The 22,889-nt window shown below is 44.0% G+C and overlaps 1 protein-coding gene across 4 annotated transcripts in view; it reads right to left on the bottom strand.

Annotated features, from left to right (window-relative positions):
* LOC121573597 (Down syndrome cell adhesion molecule homolog) overlaps positions 1-22,889 on the bottom strand; it is a 169,565-nt gene that overhangs the window by 120,190 nt on the left and 26,486 nt on the right. For all 4 annotated transcript variants that reach the window (XM_041885695.2, XM_041885698.2, XM_041885696.2 and 1 more), the window contains exons 2-3: positions 14,866-15,183; positions 14,139-14,288 (exon numbers count right to left, since the gene is read on the bottom strand). In XM_041885695.2, coding sequence (XP_041741629.1) covers positions 14,139-14,288; positions 14,866-15,183 — 468 coding nt within the window. The remainder of the gene's footprint in view (positions 1-14,138; positions 14,289-14,865; positions 15,184-22,889) is intronic.

Below are 22,889 nucleotides of genomic sequence, written 5' to 3'. Positions count from 1 at the left end.
CCTCCTCTACTCTCTCATAAACCCAGAGAAGACATTCTCTTCTTTAACACTCTGACACCAGTCTGTCAGGGCCTGTTGCTTTCTAAAAACATAGCATACCATAACATGTCTACATAAAATTGAATGGAATCTCAAACTGGACAAATAAACGGCCTTGTGAGACCATAGGTACCTCGTCTTGTCACGTGTGTGTCTCGCCACAAAACAAGAGCGACCCAGAGAGACACTAGTGTATTTCAAGCCATTGGAAAAAACACCATCCTAATGTCACAAAAACACACACTCTCCACTCACCACTAACACCTTCCCTTTGACCCACTGATAAATACCATTTGAGGTAGATATGCACATTAAGGCAGGGTAAAGTGAGTAGGCACCAGGATAGATAATAATAAGAGTAAAATAAAGATCAGACCAAAACATCCAGTCCACAGAAATCTCTAAATGCTAATTAATGTGTGGCTCCTTTCATGATTAACTCATGTTTCACTTATAGTTAATCTGTATCTTGGACGGGGGCCACGTGTGACCTGGCAGGGCTCCAGATCTTTCTGGTGCTGCTGGGGTCTGGAGGCTGTAGCATCAACACTACCACCACAACCAAAATCGTTCTCCTCCCTGGAAGATACAGTACATGTGCCAAACTGCAGCAGCACCTATGGAGCCCTCACTCACTGTTTATCAAAGATTAAGCTGTGCTTAGTCCCACTCCCTCCCTCACACCGGCATGGAGCTCTAATCGTTCCCAGCCCTGGCCTAGAGTTTAATAAGGAACAAATTGTGGTTATTCATGAGCAAAAAGCCACAGTGCAGAGGTGGGAGTTTGATCAGTGCAGGGAAGGTGGTGGTGGTGGGGGTGGGGGAGATAAGATAATTAATATATCTGTCTAGGTCTGGGAGTGGAGCAGGGGAAGGCTGACAAAGGCTGTTGGAATCTAGCTAATTACATATGGATCTGCATTACATTATTTATCAACACTCACAAATGCTCACTGAGTGTCTACAACAGTGTCAGGATCTTCATAGGATCTTTCAAACTGAAATAAGTGCATGGATGATAATATACAGGGGACATTTTGGCTATCCATGTGGCTTGGCTGGCTGAGGGGAGCCTGCTTCCTCTCCTCTCTCCTCCCTCACCCCAATGCTTATCACGCTGTGTTCACACTGCCCTGCGCACAACTGCCTCTCTCCTGTCATGATCCCATAATGCTTTGTGGCAGCCGCAGCCAGATTCATGCGCACAGGTATAGATTTTCCTCCCTCTTTTTTGGGGGTATCCCTTTATTTATCCCTTTATTTCTCCCGCTAAGCCCCCTGCTACTAGGCGTGGCGGGAGAATCAGCTGGGAGCCTGTGAGCGGAGGACGAGAATGCTGGTTTCACCAGAGACACTCGCTAAACAGCACAACATTTATTTGTATTTATCTATTTTATTTTTGCAGGGAGTGAGTGCTCTGCTGCAGAGTACATTCAACCTTAGTTTGAGCCATGTGTGTGTGTAGTGTATGTGTGTGTGTGTCTGTGGACTGTACGTCTGTACAAACACTCATTCCTCCACAGGCCGCCTGACCCATTTTCTGTGTGAATAACAATACTCCAGCCAATCATAGAGAGAAGGAATGACGAGCGCTCTAAAACGACTCTCCATCCGGCCTGTCACACATCAGAGTCCAAACCCTGCCTGTCGACAGAGAGAGAGAGAGAGAGAGAGAGAGAGAGAGAGAGAAAGAGGGAGGGAGAGAGAGAGAAAGAGAGAGAGGGAGAAGAAGTAGGGGAGAAACCCTCACCTCACCCCGCCCTCCTCCTCCAACATGGCTATGGCTTCCAGAAACACGGCCATGTTAGTCATTCTCCCTCCCTCCTTCCCCCTCCCCTCCCTCCCTTCTCTCTCTCTGTCTCCAGCACACAGGGACCAGTAAAACCATTATCCCTCCTCCGCCTCAGCCCCCTTCTCAAGGCTGTTCTGCATTCACCAATGCCTATGCTGCTTCCATGCTGTTTTACCATAGGGCAAACCAACAGTGTATGTATGAATGCTACCCTTGACATTCAACACACATAACACCTGATACCTGTGGGCTATAGTTAAAGTAATATGAGAAATGATTCCTTCCCATTTAATTTTCTCTTCAGTCCTCAAAAAGACAACATCAATACAGCTCAATTACTTTTGACTTTTTCCATTCTACAAATGTTGATCTAATACTTAAAGGGATAGTTCACTCAAATTACAAAACGACACATTGCTTTCCTTACCCTGTAAGCAGTCTATAGACAAGGTATGACAGAAATCCATGCATTGGTTTTAGTTCCCTGGCATTGTTTCCAAATGCTAACGTTTTAGCATTTGTGGCACAAATCCCATTCAATTAATGGGACCGATATTATAATTTTTTGCGCATTATGTCAAAATAATCAGAAAGTATCTAAAATGTATTGTGAAGCTCAACAAAGTCACTTATAGATGATTTGAACATGATGCACGAAAAATGCAAATATCAGTCCCATGACTTGAATGTGATTTGTGCCACAAATACTAAATGCTAAATTGGATTTGTGCCACAGATGCATTTGGAAACAGTGTCAGGAAAACTAAACCAAAGCTTGGATTTCTGTCATACCTTGTCCATAGACTGCTTACAGGGTAAGGAAACAGATGTGTCATTTTGTAATTTGGATGGACTTTCCCTTTTACTTTTGAATAGCTACAAAATGTCTGAGTTTTACACCCATTTACATGTATGTATGACATAGAACATTCAATGGTGATATCCACTTTTGCTCCAACGCAATACATAATGTTAAAATCAATGGTGTACAGATAGTAATATTGATAGTATATATTCTGTGATGAAATCATCGGCCCCATTTCAGAGAGGACTGTTTACAAACACCAACCATACACTCCCAGTCGATATTCACGTCATAAAGAATTCCCTTAGACCACGCTCACCTTGGTGGAAAACAATCCTTCTTTCCCATTGACACCCATTGAAAAAGAGCCAACTTCTTTGTTTATTTTTTATTATACAGAAATCAAAAACGCTGCTGAAAAACTGCTGTGTTGTACAATGTACGTCATACCAGGTCAAAAATCCCAAATCTAAAGTTTGCAATGCTCCCACGTAAGGAAATAGAGGCTGCGAGGAGAGCCCTGTGTCTTCAGGCTATACAGCGTGGGAGAGTGGGAAATTGTGGGACTAGGTGTCCAAATACACGTAACCTAAGCTATGTGTGTAAAACATTTCACCACAGGTTAGACATTTAACTTGTATAGTCCGTTTGTAACTCCACTCACTACTTGTAGCTGTATAGTCCGTTTGTTATAATCCCCCCTCCCTAAAATAAAATAAAAATATCGAATGTGTCAGCCAGACAGCCACTTAAAAGGTATAGACTACCTATCGCTGTCCATGGTTCTGAAATTGCGGCATGTCTACGCAGCTGCCTGTCGAAATGATGATAGGCTTTCTGTGGTGCCACTGCCAGGGCATGTAGCCTATAGCTTTGCTTTAGCCAATTGATAAATGTTTATTGGTAAGCCTATTTGGTCACGAAGCTATATACCGTGTAACAATGCTGACATTTAGACTGCTGGCTGGTGGCAATAATGTAATTACTTGTTCCGTAATTAAAGTTGGAAAATCAAACAATGTACATTGTAAAATTGCATACTAAAACCAATCTATTAATGCCAAATAATACAGTCAGTCCACCCTGAAAACCCTAGCTTACTAGGAATTGTTTCATTATGCAGTGTAGGCTGCTATATATAGCTAAATACAGTATTAAGCTGCTACTATAAACGTTGTAATAACAATTACACATCAACTAACCTAACAATTATCCTGAAGTATTCTCTCTCTGTGTCTGTGTCTCATTTTCTCTCTGTTTCTCTTAGATTTTAAAAAATCTATGTCTGTAAATGTCTCTATTTTTTTCTACGTAGAGGGCTATAGAAGCTAGAGTATGCGACTGCGTCGCCTTGCATTTTTATGTGCACATGTTTTCACCACGGCCTGTAGGCCTAGGTTGCTGGCCCAACATGTTTTCACCACGGCCTGTAGGCCTAGGTTGCTGGCCCAACATGTTTTCACCACGGCCTGTAGGCCTAGGTTGCTGGGGTAACATGTTTTCACCACGGCCTGTAGGCCTAGGTTGCTGGCCCAACATGTTTCTGTACAAACCAAACAATCTTTCGTGAGACATTGTGCATTATACTGTATGTGCATTGCGCTGCACACAATTTAAACTTAGTCTTGAATGATGCATGCCAAGAGATACCAGCGGGACTGTTGATATTGCAACCACACAACTCAAAACGCCGGTTCACCAGTATGAACGAAATCGCAAACCGATTTTTTTGTTTGAGCCCTCAAGAACTGTTGTCCGCTAAAGATGATAATATGTTATTGGCTGTCCAGTATCCAGACGACCTGTCCCCAGAGCTTCCTATGCAATTAATCTCTTTCCGGCAATTAAGGAGAATTAGAGGACCAATTAAAGGTGTTGCAGAATTGCTGTATTTGAAGCACCACTCCCTTCTGCCCAGTTTCCCTGATGTTGCTACGGCAATCAAGCTGTTTTTACCATCCCTGTAACTGTTGCTTCTGCGGAGAGATCGTTTTCTAAAATAAACTCATAAAGAACTATCTAAGAAGCATTAGGCTGTCGGTCTGGTATGCGTATTTGAACACCTGAGTAAGCTCCACTGATTGCACTGGCGGCGTCGTAGCCTTGACCACGGCATTTTATCATTGATATCCCTTTACTTTCAATCAGTTCAATTATTTATTTTTCAAGGCCTGAGCCACTTTGATCAGTCACATTCTTGAAGCCCAAGAAACAAACACTTAGCTTCCTAGTACATATGGAAATTAAAAAGGTTTCTGAATGACCTTTTGGAGAGTTACTATAAAAATGATTTATAAAACAAAAAATAGACATCGACGACAGGCACATGGGCCCGAGAGCAGCACGATGAGGGAAGCCCTACAATATTACGTTTTTCTAAGTAGCAAGAGCGCTCTGGAGCAGGCAATGTTGATAAGTAATCTTTAGACATGTTGTACTTTTCCTAAATGTAGTTTTGTAATTGGCTAAAACAAGCAGACAACAAGAAAATTGCGTTTAAAAAAGGTTATGTTTTTGCTGTGAGCCAATGGGGTAACCAAGGTAACTACAGGTTGTTTCCCCAAGGCTGGCAGGGCTGCAACGTTCTATCTAATACAAACTGAGAGTACTGTATAGCTGATACCACCGAGAGAGAGCGAGGGAGAGAGAAGAGAAAACACCAGCCCATGAACACATGATGATGATGGCCTGGCTTTTGATAAAACCCTTGATATTTACTTCACAGCGACCACCAGCCAGGAGACACACATGACTGACTGGCTGGCCACTAAACGACTTGAAAATGGCTGGAAAATGGCAACCAAACATGAGCGATAAACTGTGAAATACACCAGATAGATAGGCAACAGTGTTGTACTCCCAACCAGAAGAACAAATCAGGGAAGCTTGGATGAATATCAATAAGACAGGAATAAGAACAATATGAATATTATGTTGCTGAACACAATTATATCACATAGTGTGTCTACTGAAAGAGAACAGCTCTTTTGGGTAGCTGAATCAACAATAAATGTTACACGTTCAGGTATAACACATACAGTCAATACCCTGTATATACTGATAGTATGAGGATGGTACAAAGTCAATGGTGGTACAAACGACTTCCCTCTCTCTCTCTCTCTCTCTCTCTCTCTCTCTCTCTCTCTCTCTCACTCTCTCTCTCTCACTCTCTCACTGTGTCTTTACCTCTCCCTCACACACACACACAGATACACACACACGCCACGGTCACTCCCTGTCCTTGTATTTAGGAGCAAAATGATAAGGTACAGTGAGGGAAAAAAGTATTTGATCCCCTGCTGATTTTGTACGTTTGCCCACTGACAAAGAAATGATCAATCTATAATTTTAATGGTAGGTTTATTTGAACAGTGAGAGACAGAATAACAACAAAAAAATCCAGAAAAACGCATGTCAAAAATGTTATAAATTGATTTGCATTTTATTGAGGGAAATAAGTATTTGACCCCATCTCAATCAGAAAGATTTCTGGCTCCCAGGTTTCTTTTATACAGGTAACGAGCTGAGATTAGAAGCACACTCTTAAAGGGAGTGCTCCTAATCTCAGCTTGTTACCTGTATAAAAGACACCTGTCCACAGAAGCAATCAATCAATCAGATTCCAAACTCTCCACCATGGCCAAGACCAAAGAGCTCTCCAAGGATGTCAGGGACAAGATTGTAGACCTACACAAGGCTGGAATGGGCTACAAGACCATCGCCAAGCAGCTTGGTGAGAAGGTGACAACAGTTGGTGCGATTATTCGCAAACGGAAGAAACACAAAATAACTGTCAATCTCCCTCGGCCTGGGGCTCCATGCAAGATCTCACCTTGTGGAGTTGCAATGATCATGAGAACAGTGAGGAATCAGCCCAGAACTACACGGGAGGATCTTGTCAATGATATCAAGGCAGCTGGGACCATAGTCACCAAGAAAACAATTGGTAACACACTACGCCGTGAAGGACTGAAATCCTGCAGCGTCCGCAAGGTCCCCCTGCTCAAGAAAGCACATATAAATGCCCGTCTGAAGTTTGCCAATGAACATCGGAATGATTCAGAGGAGAACTGGGTGAAAGTGTTGTGGTCAGATGAGACCAAAATCGAGCTCTTTGGCATCAACTCAACTCGCCGTGTTTGGAGGAGGAGGAATGCTGCCTATGACCCCAAGAACACCATCCCCACCGTCAAACATGGAGGTGGAAACATTATGCTTTGGGGGTGTTTTTCTGCTAAGGGGACAGGACAACTTCACCGCATCAAAGGGACGATGGACAGGGCCATGTACTGTCAAATCTTGGGTGAGAACCTCCTTCCCTCAGCCAGGGCATTGAAAATGGGTTGGGGATGGGTATTCCAGCATGACAATGACCCAAAACACACGGCCAAGGCAACAAAGGAATGGCTCAAGAAGAAGCACATTAAGGTCCTGGAGTGGCCTAGCCAGTCTCCAGACCTTAATCCCATAGAACATCTGTGGAGGGAGCTGAAGCTTCGAGTTGCCAAACATCAGCCTCGATATCTTAATGACTTGGAGAAGATCTGCAAAGAGGAGTGGGACAAAATCCCTCCTGAGATGTGTGCAAACCTGGTGGCCAACTACAAGAAACGTCTGACCTCTGTGATTGCCAACAAGGGTTTTGCCACCAAGTACTAAGTCATGTTTTGCAGAGGGGTCAAATACTTATTTCCCTCATTAAAATGTAAATCAATTTCTAACATTTTTGACATGCGTTTTTCTGGATTTTTTTGTTGTTATTCTGTCTCTCACTGTTCAAATAAACCTACCATTAAAATGATAGACTGATCATTTCTTTGTCAGTGGGCAAACGTACAAAATCAGCAAGGGATCAAATAGGTTTTTCCCTCACTGTACCTTATCATTTTGCTCCTAAATACAAGGACAGGGAGTGACCGTGGCGTGTGTGTGTATCTGTGTGTGTGTGTGAGGGAGAGGTAAAGACACAGTGAGAGAGTGAGAGAGAGAGAGTGAGAGAGAGAGAGAGAGAGAGAGAGAGAGAGAGAGAGAGAGAGAGAGAGAGAGAGAGAGAGAGAGAGAGAGAGCGAGAGAGAGAGAGAGAGAGAGATGGGAGGGTGGGTGGGTGAAGCATAAAAGGGCAATGTGATTTGATGGCCGATAGCCCTGGTGTGTGGCTCGTGTGTGGAATGAGAAGGAGTGTGTCGAGCGTGTGCATGTGTGCCTCTCTGCAGTGCTGGGGGCCGGCCCCACTCATGGTGAATGCAGAGCAGGCCAGATCAGGCCCTCCTCAGTGACTGCAGCACAGCACAGCCAAGCCCTCAGTCTGCACCAGGGGAATGGAGAACACTGCTTGGGCTGTGTCTCTCTCTCTCTGTGAGTCAACAGAAACAGAATCAGCAACTCAACTCCAACATGACACAAACAAACCTAATATGAACACTCTTTTTGCTATTGATGGAGAATAAGTATTTGGGTTTGTTTCATCAATATAATGTTTATAACTGCATGCAACAAAAATAGTTTTTTGATTTTGTCAGAGGCTATCAATGCAACAAGCATGCTTTCTTTCAACATGATAAGCTCTTTTGAGGTTTTGGTTAAATCCAAACATTAGTGTCATCCTCAGCATAGTAGATATAGGAAAAGCTTGGTACTATTGGGCATATTTCATAATATCCCTTGTCTTAAGTCTTATTCACAAACAGTGAAGGGAAGCAGACTGAACCCATGAAGAGGATTCATTAAATGGTTCCCAAAAGAACACAATCCATAAGACAGTTGCAGATGCAAGGTACTTAGAACCCTTCACCATTGGAAGGAAAACATTTCAGAGCTTTGAACGCAGAACAATACACCACTGGATTCATCCTGCATTCCACTGTAGCAGCTAGCCACGCGGCAGAGCAGAGACAAGATAAATGTGTGGGTGTCAGTGCTTCATCCCCAGCCATATCTTCCCCCATATCTTAGTGACAATCTGCTGCTTATCAGAGGGGAGCATGTAGCTATAGACACAAATTAATGGGATATGGGCATAATTTCTTCCTTCAAATCATTGCTTTAATTCCTGCCACTCGATCATCACTTTACCAGTTTTTCTTTACATCTAAAAATATGTTACCATATTGTTTTGAACCATGTAATGCAACATGTTCAGTGTAATGATACATCAATTACGTTCACCAGTTGTCACCAACACTGAGCCTGGAGAGCTATATGGTGTGCAGGTTGTTGTTCCAGCCCTAACCATCTGGTTTAACTAGTCAAGGTCCTGAAGAGCAGTACTGTTGTGTACTGTAAGACAGTGCTGGGCTGCAACAAAAACCTGCACGCCTAGTAGCTAACCATTACCAGAGTTTACCTATGACCACTGACATAGACAATGCACTTTACTGCACTGCAACTTCTATCGACTGTCTTCTTGATTGTGTGTATTTTTCACGGTAATATTAGCCCGTCATTCCACGCATGCAGACACTGGAGCTCTTTGAGCGGTGCGTTGTTAGGTTCTGCACAGCAACCCAGCCTACAGTGGGCTTAACACCAGTGAGACTTACAGAGGGATGGTTAGAGGGGGCCTGCTGCCTGCTTCATGGTACACCTCTCCAACAGCAATGCTACCATCCATAATTCATACTACCAGAGACAGAAAAGCTTTATTTTGTGAAGTTTTTCTAGTCTAATTGTTGATATTCTCTTCTCTTTTTTTAACTCATTAAACATTTAAAAGGTGGGCTTTGGCAGCCCCTAGAAAACAAGAGTAGGGCTTGGTCATCATGGATACCACACACGCACGCACACACGGACACGCACACACATTCTTTCACACACGCAGACTCTTTAAGTTGCACTTGATATGCATGACCCATGAAGAATGGGGAGAATGGACAGTGGTTGAGTGCGTTGAGACGTGAATAAAGACTATTTGCTCATGGATTCATAGACTTCCGTCATCTATTATTTAGCATAGAGAAGAGCACTGGATTGGTGGCGGCTACATCTTTTTGACAGCGTGTACATTTTGATTTTAACAGCACAAAGTAAACACTTTGTTTTGATAGTGAAGTTGACACAGGACAGCCAGGAAAAATACCCATTTAGATTGCATTGCATGATTACAGTACATCAATCCAATGGATCATATGACAAGTCTTTTTTTTTTCTTTTTTTTTTAGGGGGTAGATCAGCTTTAATATTGCAGATAGATTGTAACTTCCATCAATGTAATTGTCTGCATCACTTCCAATCCCCCATATGTTGTTTTTTTCTCGCAAATATACATACATACATATATACATACAGTGGGGAAAAAAAGCATTTAGTCAGCCACCAATTGTGCAAGTTCTCCCACTTAAAAAGATGAGAGAGGCCTGTCATTTTCATCATAGGTACACGTCAACTATGACAGACAAATTGAGAGAAAAAAATTCCAGAAAATCACATTGTAGGATTTTTTATGAATTTATTTGCAAATTATGGTGGAAAATAAGTATTTGGTCACCTACAAACAAGCAAGATTTCTGGCTCTCACAGACCTGTAACTTCTTCTTTAAGAGGCTCCTCTGTCCTCCACTCGTTACCTGTATTAATGGCACCTGTTTGAACTTGTTATCAGTATAAAAGACACCTGTCCACAACCTCAAACAGTCACACTCCAAACTCCACTATGGCAAAGACCAAAGAGCTGTCAAAGGACACCAGAAACAAAATTGTAGACCTGCACCAGGCTGGGAAGACTGAATCTGCAATAGGTAAGCAGCTTGGTTTGAAGAAATCAACTGTGAGAGCAATTATTAGGAAATGGAAGACAAACAAGACCACTGATAATCTCCCTCGATCTGGGGCTCCATGCAAGATCTCACCCCGTGGGGTCAAAATGATCACAAGAACGGTGAGCAAAAATCCCAGAACCACACAGGGGGACCTAGTGAATGACCTGCAGAGAGCTGGGACCAAAGTAACAAAGCCTACCATCAGTAACACACTACGCCGCCAGGGACTCAAATCCTGCAGTGCCAGATGTGTTCCCCTGCTTAAGCCAGTACATGTCCAGGCCCGTCTGAAGTTTGCTAGAGTGCATTTGGATGATCCAGAAGAGGATTAGGAGAATGTCATATGGTCAGATGAAACCAAAATAGAACTTTTTGGTAAAAACTCAACTCGTCGTGTTTGGAGGACAAAGAATGCTGAGTTGCATCCAAAGAACACCATACATACTGTGAAGCATGGGGGTGGAAACATCATGCTTTGGGGCTGTTTTTCTGCAAAGGGACCAGGACGACTGATCCGTGTAAAGGAAAGAATGAATGGGGCCATGTATCGTGAGATTTTGAGTGAAAACCTCCTTCCATCAGCAAGGGCATTGAAGATGAAACGTGGCTGGGTCTTTCAGCATGACAATGATCCCAAACACACCGCCCGGGCAACGAAGGAGTGGCCGTAAGAAGCATTTCAAGGTCCTGGAGTGGCCTAGCCAGTCTCCAGATCTCAACCCCATAGAAAATCTTTGGAGGGGAGTTGAAAGTCCGTGTTGCCCAGCGACATCCCCAAAACATCACTGCTCTAGAGGAGATCTGCATGGAGGAATGGGCCAAAATACCAGCAACAGTGTGTGAAAACCTTGTGAAGACTTACAGAAATCGTTTGACCTGTGTCATTGCCAACAAAGGGTATATAACAAAGTATTGAGAAACTTTTGTTATAGACCAAATACTTATTTTCCACCATAATTTGCAAATAAATTCATAAAAAATCCTACAATGTGATTGTCTTGATATTTTTTTCTCATTTTGTCTGTCATAGTTGACGTGTACCTATGATGAAAATTACAGGCCTCTCTCATCTTTTTAAGTGGGAGAACTTGCACAATTGGTGACTGACTAAATACTTTTTTCCCCACTGTATACATACATACATATACATACACATACACATACATATACATATACAGTGGGGGAAAAAAGTATTTAGTCAGCCACCAATTGTGCAAGTTCTCCCACTTAAAAAGATGAGAGAGGCCTGTAATTTTCATCATAGGTACACGTCAACTATGACAGACAAAATGAGAAAAAAATTCCAGAAAATCACATTGTATGATTTTTTATGAATTTATTTGCAAATTATGGTGGAAAATAAGTATTTGGTCAATAACAAAAGTTTCTCAATACTTTGTTATATACCCTTTGTTGGCAATGACACAGTTCAAACGTTTTCTGTAAGTCTTCACAAGGTTTTCACACACTGTTGCTGGTATTTTGGCCCATTCCCATGCAGATCTCCTCTAGAGCAGTGATGTTTTGGGGCTGTCGCTGGGCAACACGGACTTTCAACTCCCTCCAAAGATTTTCTATGGGGTTGAGATCTGGAGACTGGTCAGGCCACTCCAGGACCTTGAAATGCTTCTTACGAAGCCACTCCTTCGTTGCCTGGGCGGTGTGTTTGGGATCATTGTCATGCAGAAAGACCCAGCCACGTTTCATCTTCAATGCCCTTGCTGATGGAAGGAGGTTTTCACTCAAAATCTCACGATACATGGCCCCATTCATTCTTTCCTTTACACGGATCAGTTGTCCTGGTCCCTTTGCAGAAAAACAGCCCCAAAGCATGATGTTTCCTCCCCCATGCTTCACAGTAGGTATGGTGTTCTTTGGATGCAACTCAGCATTCTTTGTCCTCCAAACACGACGAGTTGAGTTTTTACCAAAAAGTTATATTTTGGTTTCATCTGACCATATGACATTCTCCCAATCCTCTTCTGGATCATCCAAATGCACTCTAGCAAACTTCAGACGGGCCTGGACATGTACTGGCTTAAGCAGCTGGCTTAAGCAGCTAAAACAGACTGGCTTAAGCACGTCTGGCACTGCAGGATTTGAGTCCCTGGCGGCGTAGTGTGTTACTGATGGTAGGCTTTGTTACTTTGGTCCCAGCTCTCTGCAGGTCATTCACTAGGTCCCCCCGTGTGGTTCTGGGATTTTTGCTCACCGTTCTTGTGATCATTTTGACCCCACGGGGTGAGATCTTGCGTGGAGCCCCAGATCGAGGGAGATTATCTGTGGTCTTGTATGTCTTCCATTTCCTAATAATTGCTCCCACAGTTGATTTCTTCAAACCAAGCTGCTTACCTATTGCAGATTCAGTCTTCCCAGCCTGGTGCAGGTCTACAATTTTGTTTCTGTGTCCTTTGACAGCTCTTTGGTCTTGGCCATAGTGGAGTTTGGAGTGTGACTGTTTGAGGTTGTGGACAGGTGTCTTTTATACTGATAACAAGTTCAAACAGGTGCCATTAATACAGGTAACGAGTGGAGGACAGAGGAGCCTCTTAAAGAAGAAGTTACAGGTATGTGAGAGACAGAAATCTTGCTTGTTTGTAGGTGACCAAATACTTATTTTCCACCATAATTTGCAAATAAATTCATAAAAAATCCTACAATGTGATTTTCTGGACATTTTTTTCTCAATTTGTCTGTCATAGTTGACGTGTACCTATGATGAAAATTACAGGCCTCTCTCATCTTTTTAAGTGGGAGAACTTGCACAATTGGTGGCTGACTAAATACTTTTTTTCCCCACTGTACATATCCTTTAAAAAAATATATTTCCCTTTATTACTTTCCAACCCCACCACCCCTTCCCTAATTGGAGTAAACTAGTGAACAACAATGCTTAGGCCTCTACTTCCAGCTTATACATACTATACACATATGACAAGTCTTAGCATACAGTCAAGTATTAAGTCTAGAAAAAAATAAATACTTGACATTATGAAACGTATGTATTCCATAACCACATATCCCCTCAGCTCCAAAACATCCTCGCGGCAAATCCATTTATGGACAATTAAGAGATTGATATAGATTTCAACATGGTTGCTTTCGACTCAGTGGACAAATTGTGAAACATCAACAAAAAAGAAACCGCTGCATTTGCCTTCCGTCCAAAAGTCAAAACGACATTACCTTTGTCTATTGAGTTTGTTAAATGCCCCACATAAAGTGAATTTGCCCCTGGGGTCTAGGAAACAATCGAGTAGACGAGCATCCCATTTAAGCGATTTGAATGATCAGACCATGCAACGTGTGCTGTGCAATGGCCCCCATCAGCAGAGAACTAGGTCAATAGCACTGAGGCTAAGTGACACCACAGGGCTTCCATGGCCTCCTCCTTGCTCTCGTGGAAGACTGTCATCCAGCCCAGGTCAGCAGTGAAATAGGGCCAGTCTGTCATGAGATCAGACAGATATGGACACAAGACAATGCAACGGGCTGGTTGCATGGTTGGAACAGGGACAAGGGACATGGGCGCTAGTCTACTAGTCTAGCCTGACCTCAAAAGGCCTTGCAGACAGACAGGGCATAGCACATGCACACATCCCTGGGGTCAAAACACTATCTAAAACCTATGGCCTTCTTTTCTTGCAGTGTGATACTCACTTACCAGACTGTTTCTGTAAGAGAAAAAATTACATACAGTACGTTTCTCTATATACATTACAGTAGCGATTAGAGAGCAGAGACTTACTCTGGACGTTGATTGACACTGTGTCTTTCTCCCAGGACACAACAGTGATGTAGGCCTCCACCGAGGCTGGGATAATGCACTTGAACACCGCCACATTGCCTCTCATGGCTTTCTGGTCCTCCACGCGGACCGTGTAGGGCTCTCGTAGAACTGAAAGAGATGGGGGGAAACGGACAAATGTTCTTGTTGAGAAACATAAGAATTTACACAAGAAATGACACTGATGAATGAATTGACTTTTATTTTCCTGTTTTGGCAAAACATTTGGTAAGTCTATATATTTTGTTCCTTTGCTTTATTCACTACTTTGCTCACACTCTCAACCCAATGTGATGTCTGTGGTTCACATTGTACATTTCCAGCTGAAAGGTTTAGCTTGTGGTCACTAGTAACCCAAGCAATATACCCCCACTTAGTGACCAACAAGCTTCTGGTCAACTTCTCCACAGCCATACTGTCTGCAGCCCTAACTCCCACCTCTGTAATCAACAGTCCATTTCCAGAACCACACTGACCACTAACCACTTTATGGTCCAGGGCACAAGATTAAATAGAACAGTATTATATTGTATCATTATGGTCTAGGGTTAATTCAGTTTCTTCAGTTCACCTCTTAAACTGACTGAACTGAAATGGAATCAACCCCAGCCCTGGCATTGCCCCTATACTGTAAATAAACAACCCTACTGTAAAGTATAGGCATAAACCAACTAGATAGACAACTCACCAGCCTTAATATGGACATCTTGGCTCCTGATTTTCCCTGAGGGGTTCTCCGCTGTGCAATAGTAGGTGTTGTCATGGATGAGGTTGCTGAAGCTAGAGGGGTTGAAGTGGAAGATCTGAAGGGTGCCATTTGGGTGCACGTGGCGGATCCCGGGGACATCGTAGATCTCCTCTCCGGTGGCCAGGTACCAGCGCAGCGAGGCGGGGGGCACGCCCGCGGCGGGACAGGGCACCGAGGTCCCTGTGGTGCTGGCAAACACTACCTCTTGCACAGATGCATTGACAAAATATAAGCTGGAACGTAAATCTTCACTGAAAACTGCAAGGCAAACAGAGGAGAGGGGGGAATGTTAGTCATTGATAGTGTTTAGGTTTTCTTCTCAACCAATGTTCAGCCTTTAGCCACCTTTGATTTTTACCACTATAGCCCTGATCCTAATCAATGTGAAGAAAAACCCTATTTTTTATTTTATTTTTATTATTGAGCCCTTTTATGTTTTTGGGGAAGATTTTTCATCCATATTTGGAGGGTATTTTTATGGGGGTTGTTTTACAATGTAACATTCTGAGTGTTAGAAAAAAAACTGAAACAAACAAAGAACAACCAATGAATGGCTTGAAGGATCCAGAAGAACCAGTCTCCATCTTAACAATGGAGGCCATTTTACAATATTTCTAAACTAAAACCTCTGAAAGCCTAGTCAGCAGAGCTTTTAAATCAAATGTTTTGTATTGGAATAGACAGAGCTCCACTATGTATTTTTCTTTAAGGTTTATTATGTTGTACTACACTTTGGGTCTGTGGTGCTGTAATGGTTTGTGCTCTGACTGCATGGCCAAAGTGCTATTTTTAACTGCAGTGAGGATTGGAGAAAGGAGAGTTGTTCAGTATTAAGAGGCATTGCAAAGGAGTCTAGGGAGAGGAACTTGGAGGGCCAGCATAGCACCAGACCTGATTACAAACACAGTGCATCATGGGAAACTGCGGCTGGAGGGCTGCTCATGGAGGGCTGAGCCACCAACCTCCCTAAGAAATGTGCTGTGTGTGTGGGTGGATGCTGCTACTCCACCATACCATACCACACCACACCCCTACAACCCAATACTGCACCAATATTTTATGAGCTTCACACAGAACAAAAAGGTGTTATCTAGAACCTTAAAGGGTTCTTCGGCTTCCCCCATAGAATAACCCTTTGAAGAACCCTTTTATGGGGACAGCCGAAGAACCCTTTTGGAACCCTTTTTTCTAAGAGTGTAGTGTGCATAGGCAGGCACCGAGGCTTCTGGGAAATCAGAGATACTAGGCAAGCACTCCATGTAGACTAGTGTGTCTGACTTTTTGTCAACATTGGGATGAGTACATCAACAATCTGCTTCTTATATGGCCGTTGTTTTGTTAGATGGATTATTATTGTAAATGAAAGAAACTGTTGAGAACAATACCAAACTCTTATTTTTTTCTTAAACGCAAATAGATTGGAATGGCTGTTGTATGTTTGTCATCTCATCACAGTTTGTAGTGACTTAATTAGGTACACAGTCATTTTCCAGACTTCCTACACCCTGCCTTTGACTTGTGGCCTAAAGCTGCTACTGTTGTCACTGTAGCCAGCCTACCTGTTGGTGTGTGATCCTACACTCCATGGCATGTCACTACCCAGCCTGCCTCACTCCTTGCCCTGTCTCTACCCAGCCTGCCTGCCTGTGACGGCTGCCAAACCCCCTCCCCTGGGAACAAACAATTGATCACTTCATAAATTCCTAACAAGGGCTCCAACCTCCACCAACCGCTTCCACCTAATCAGGTATAACATATAGCCTACAAACACTTGCACATGCATGTTTGTTGTGCAGATATCTCTGAGTCCCACAAACATACTGGCATGATTTAGTGCTTCCAACCCATTTTAAACATTGTGTTTTTGAGCTACAGACTTCTCTGTTGTTGCATTGGATTGCTGTCACAATCTCTAAACTCCACACAGTTGTCACTGACTAGTTGGATATTAATTTCCCACTGAGGAAATTATTTCAGTACTTACAGCATTCTTATAAATGCATTTTTTGTAATCAGTTTTTTGCTTGGTGGACCTTATTTTTGTTATTGACATTTGTCAATAAAACTCTTGAATGGAAGTGTTTATGTCAAATTGTTTTTGTGTTCTACTTTGTGTTCTACTTGTAGCCCTGGTTGTCATGGAAAGAAAATGGTAAAACACTTCAATGTGAGGCTAAATATGAGGACAGAGCAAGCAGATGAATTTCAGTTTTGTTTACTGTGTGAATCCCTGGGACCAGATCTCACTTCACATTCACACATACCCAAATGCACAGGATTACCTGCATATATGTCACGCCCTGGCTCTGGGGACACGGTTATGTTGAGCCAGGGTGTGTAGATCTATGTACTCTATTTCTATGTTGGCCTGAGTGACTCCCAATCAGAGGCAACGAGTGTCAGCTGTTTGCTGGTTGTCTCTGATTGGGAGCCATATTTAAACTGTCGGTTTTTCCTTTGTTTTTGTGGGTTCTTGTTTCAAGTTGGTTGTGTTTGACCGTGAACTGTCACGTTACACCGTCTTTGTTGTTTTGATCGTGTTTCGCTCAATAAAGAGTATGTTTGCCTGCAACGCTGCGCCTTGGTCCTCATCTGTTCCTGACGATCGTGACAGAAGAACCCACCAAGACAGGACCAAGCAGCGTGAAGAGGAGAGAGGATGGACCTGGGATCAGTGGAGTAGGAGTCTCGACTGGGCCAAGCCAAGTGAGGAGCAGAAAGGTTGGACTTTGAAGCAGTGGAGTGAGTGTCTGGCTAGAGACATGGAGACCTGGTCCACGGGTAGGAAAGAACCCCAGAAAATTTTTAGGGGGGGGCTCACGACGTCGGTGCAGCAGGAGGCCGCGATAGAGCGGTCCAACGGGTTGGCAGAGGAGGCCGCCAGGTTACGGGGGCCACTGGTCGAAGAGGGGATGGAAGGTGGAGAGGCACGGCGAGAGGTACTGGGGTGTGTTACCAGTCCGGTCCGGCCCGTTCCAGATCCCGGTGTAGGGCCAGTGGTGTGTGTCCCCAGTACGGTCCGGTCTGTTCCTGCTCCCCGCACCAAGTCTGTGGTGCGTTTCGTCAGCCCTGTCCGGCCCGCTCCTGCTCTCCACACCAAGCCAGTGGTGTGCGTCGTCAGTCCAGCACGGCCCGTGCCTGTTCCCCGCACCAAGCCAGGGGTGCGTATCATCAGCCCGGCTCGGCCCGTTCCTCCTCCACGCACCAAGCCAGGGGGTGCGATCGTCAGCCCGGTCCGGTCCATTCCTGCTCCACGCACTCAAGCCAGGGGTGCGTATCGTCAGCCCGGTCCGCCAGTTGCTACTCCACGCACCAGCCAGGGGTGCGCATCGTCAGCCCGGTCCGGTCCATTCCTGCTCCACGCACCAAGCCAGGGGTGTGTATCGTCAGCCCGGTCCGCCAGTTGCTACTCCACGCACCAAGCCAGGGGTGCGCATCGTCAGCCGGTCCGTCCGTTCCTGCTCCACGCACCAAGCCAGGGGTGCGTGTCGTCAGTCCGGCTCCGGACAGCGGGGCCAGACCGGACCAGGGGTACTTTGGGGGTTGGAGAGGGAGTGGGGATCAGCCCGAGCCGGATCCGCCGCCAAGGCGGAGTGCCCACCCGGTCCCTCCCCTGTGGAGTTTAGTTGGCGCGGTCGGAGTCCGCGCCTTTAGGGGTGGGTACTGTCACGCCCCTGGCTCTGGGGACACGGTTATGTTGAGCCAGGGTGTGTAGATCTATGTACTCTATTTCTATGTTGGCCTGAGGACTCCCAATCAGAGGCAACGAGTGTCAGCTGTTTGCTGGTTGTCTCTGATTGGGAGCCATATTTAAACTGTCGGTTTTTCCTTTGTTTTTGTGGGTTCTTGTTTCAAGTTGGTTGTGTTTGACCGTGAACTGTCACGTTACCGTCTTTGTTGTTTTGATCGTGTTTCGCTCAATAAAGAGTATGTTTGCCTGCAACGCTGCGCCTTGGTCCTCATCTGTTCCTGACGATCGTGACAATATACACAGAACTATTTGTACCTCAAAGTTACAGACATGAGGGAGCTCAAAATTGAATTGCAGGTGTTGTCATCAGTCAGGGTCCTTTTAGTTTCTTATTGGAATCATATGATCATGAACTGTATTGAGACTTCCATAAGCAGGGAATGGGGAAGGGAAGTGCAAGAGTGCTCCATCCTTATGGACGTCTAGCACTGCACCATATTGATCGACTAACAGTTCATCTTGAGACCCCAACATTAACAGTTCCATAGACTGGCCTTTTGGGAGCACACACACAGACAGACACACACAAGTTTCACATGGCTGATTGATGAGTGGCCTGAATAGCGTAGTGTAGTAACTGCATGTTCCACAACACAGCCATGGACCAGAGCGGCCGGCGGCACACCCATTCTCTGCCTCTGCATCAGTCCTGAAGTGTGTATGTGTGTGTGTCCTCACTGTATTTACCCCTATCGTTAACACACAGATCAATAGCTCACAGCCCAACTAAGCAGCTGCAGGTGGCTCATCATAGCATGAATACATGCTAAGAGTTAGCCAGAAGCTAAGCGCACATAAATATAAGTACAACCAGCTCCATCATCAGCCATTACAGAGGGAATGGATGGACAGTGGGTGGACCCCTCTTAGCAGGACCACAGTCAGGGCAGTCAATATATACAGGTCCCAAAAGGTTGTAGCTATTATTTGGAGAATAAAGCCAGCCTTTTAATGCGAACAAAGAGCCATCAAAGCTGAGTTCTGAGTGTGTTTGAAAGGTGAAAAAGGGAGAAAGGCTGCCTCATAAGTGCTTTTGTCTCAATATTCCTTTTAACACACTCATGAAAAATGTAGCCCCCGTTTCTGGGCGGCTGATTTCTTAAGACAACGAAGCCATGATGGACACATGCAGGCGCTTCCAGAGCCCAATGGAGGAGAGCAGAGAGATACTGTAGAGAGAAAAAAAACATTTGTCAAGGAAAACAGTGAGGAAGAGTGGAGAGAGAGATGGAAAGCACTCAGACAATAACATGCAGGCAGTTATTTGCAGAGAGAGAGAGGAAGAGAGAGAGAGAGAGGCCACTAGGGAGGTCAGGGGCATTCTCTCACTCTCTCTGTTTGGCTCTCTTCCAGCTCTCCACTGCTCTCTCCAGCAAATTCACACTCCTCCTTTTTTCTTCTTCTCTCTGTCTCTCTCATCTCCACTCCTCTTCTCTCTTTCTCCTCTCTCTCTCTATCTCCTCCTCTCCTTCCAGTTCCTCTGTAACCTTCAGCCCTCCTTCATGGTCACCTGACCCTGTCTCTCACATCCAGGCTTGCTCAACCTGTACAGAGCAGGGGGACGCAGGTGTAGGAAAGCAAACAACAATTAACAAGACAGTGCATCTCTCTCACACAGAGAGTAGAGTACACATTACGCCCCGGCCCGGCTGAAATTGCCATTTATTATCTCCTCCTGGACCTCCATGTATACCACACTGACTTGCAACCCAAATTACTGGAGTAAGACAGTGGATAAGATGGCGATTTACCTACATCCTAAATACAGTCTGAGAACTTGTATGTACTGCAATTTTAGATGGTTTGTTAACCTTTTACTGCAGTGGACTAAATCAGGGTCACACAGAGTGTTTCTTGGCAGTCTTAAACAAATCTACTTTGAAACAAAAGTATACACCTCACATACATGGTTATGGGCTTAAAAAAAGAAGACACCTGTATCATGTCAGATATAGAGTTGAAATGTATTCCATTACGAGTTTGCATCCCAATATTACACTTTATATACAGTGGGGGAAAAAAGTATTTAGTCAGCCACCAATTGTGCAAGTTCTCCCACTTAAAAAGATGAGAGAGGCCTGTAATTTTCATCATAGGTACACGTCAACTATGACAGACAAAATGAGGGAAAAAAATCCAGAAAATCACATTGTAGGATTTTTAATGAATTTATTTGCAAATTATGGTGGAAAATAAGTATTTGGTCAATAACAAAAGTTTCTCAATACTTTTTTATATACCCTTTGTTGGCAATGACACAGGTCAAACGTTTTCTGTAAGTCTTCACAAGGTTTTCACACACTGTTGCTGGTATTTTGGCCCATTCCTCCATGCAGATCTCCTCTAGAGCAGTGATGTTTTGGGGCTGTTGCTGGGCAACACGGACTTTCAACTCCCTCCAAAGATTTTCTATGGGGTTGAGATCTGGAGGCTGGCTAGGCCACTCCAGGACCTTGAAATGCTTCTTACGAAGCAACTCCTTCGTTGCCCGGGCGGTGTGTTTGGGATCATTGTCATGCTGAAAGACCCAGCCACGTTTCATCTTCAATGCCCTTGCTGATGGAAGGAGATTTTCACTCAAAATCTCACGATACATGGCCCCATTCATTCTTTCCTTTACACGGATCAGTCGTCCTGGTCCCTTTGCAGAAAAACAGCCCCAAAGCATGATGTTTCCACCCCCATGCTTCACAGTAGGTATGGTGTTCTTTGGATGCAACTCAGCATTCTATGTCCTCCAAACACGACGAGTTGAGTTTTTACCAAAAAGTTATATTTTGGTTTCATCTGACCATATGACATTATCCCAATCCTCTTCTGGATCATCCAAATGTACTCTAGCAAACTTCAGACGGGCCTGGACATGTACTGGCTTAAGCAGGAGGACACGTCTGGCACTGCAGGATTGGAGTCCCTGGCGGCGTAGTGTGTTACTGATGGTAGGCTTTGTTACTTTGGTCCCAGCTCTCTGCAGGTCATTCACTGGTTCTGGGATTTTTGCTCACCGTTCTTGTGATCATTTTGACCCCACGGGGTGAGATCTTGCGTGGAGCCCCAGATCGAGGGAGATTATCAGTGGTCTTGTATGTCTTCCATTTCCTAATAATTGCTCCCACAGTTGATTTCTTCAAACCAAGCTGCTTACCTATTGCAGATTCAGTCTTCCCAGCCTGGTGCAGGTCTACAATTTTGTTTCTGGTGTCCTTTGACAGCTCTTTGGTCTTGGCCATAGTGGAGTTTGGAGTGTGACTGTTTGAGGTTGTGGACAGGTGTCTTTTATACTGATAACAAGTTCAAACAGGTGCCATTAATACAGGTAACGAGTGGAGGAAAGAGGAGCCTCTTAAAGAAGAAGTTACAGGTCTGTGAGAGCCAGAAATCTTGCTTGTTTGTAGGTGACCAAATACTTATTTTCCACCATCATTTGCAAATAAATTCATTAAAAATCCTACAATGTGATGTTCTGGATTTTTTTTTCTCATTTTGTCTGTCATAGTTGACGTGTACCTATGATGAAAATTACAGGCCTCTCTCATCTTTTTAAGTGGGAGAACTTGCACAATTGGTGGCTGACTAAATACTTTTTTTCCCCACTGTACATCACAGAAGACTGAAATAAAACAAAACCGTTTGACATAGAAAAAATGATTTTCTGCGTTAAGAAAAATCATGTTTATTAATTATGAAAATATGAAAAATATGAATAACATTCCACCCATGAGGCCACTTGAGGGCGATTTGCTCATTTGAATGCAGGATAGGCCTACAACCCATCCATTTTCAGCTGTAATAGCTGAATGACCAGGTCAAATATATGTAAATTAACAAGCTATAACTTATCTTATTATTACCCTATTATCACCACTTTATTCCGTGCTGTAATGTAAAGTCCTACCACAACCACACACATCATAAAGCACTTAGCTGTCTCTTACGACCAAGACTGTATAAACTGAATTACCAAGTCAAATTGAGCTAAATCAACAGTGTTTACCAAAACAGCCCCTGTGTGTCATGGATTCAGCCGAGGCTGCTCCTCCTCCTTGCTCGGGCAGGCTTCGGTGTTCGTTGTCCCCGGAGTACTAGCTACTGCTGATCGATGTTTCGGTGTTTGTCTTGTTTGGTCTTTATTGTTTACACCTGTTTCCCATTATGTTGTATTGTATTCCCTATATTACCCCCTGTCTCTCATTGGTTATTGTGTGTGATTGTT

Source organism: Coregonus clupeaformis, chromosome 9 (genome assembly GCF_020615455.1).
Source record: "Coregonus clupeaformis isolate EN_2021a chromosome 9, ASM2061545v1, whole genome shotgun sequence".
NCBI lineage: Eukaryota > Metazoa > Chordata > Actinopteri > Salmoniformes > Salmonidae > Coregonus > Coregonus clupeaformis.
Note: the sequence above shows the minus strand (reverse complement) of the source record. Positions and strands in the feature narration are given on the sequence as shown.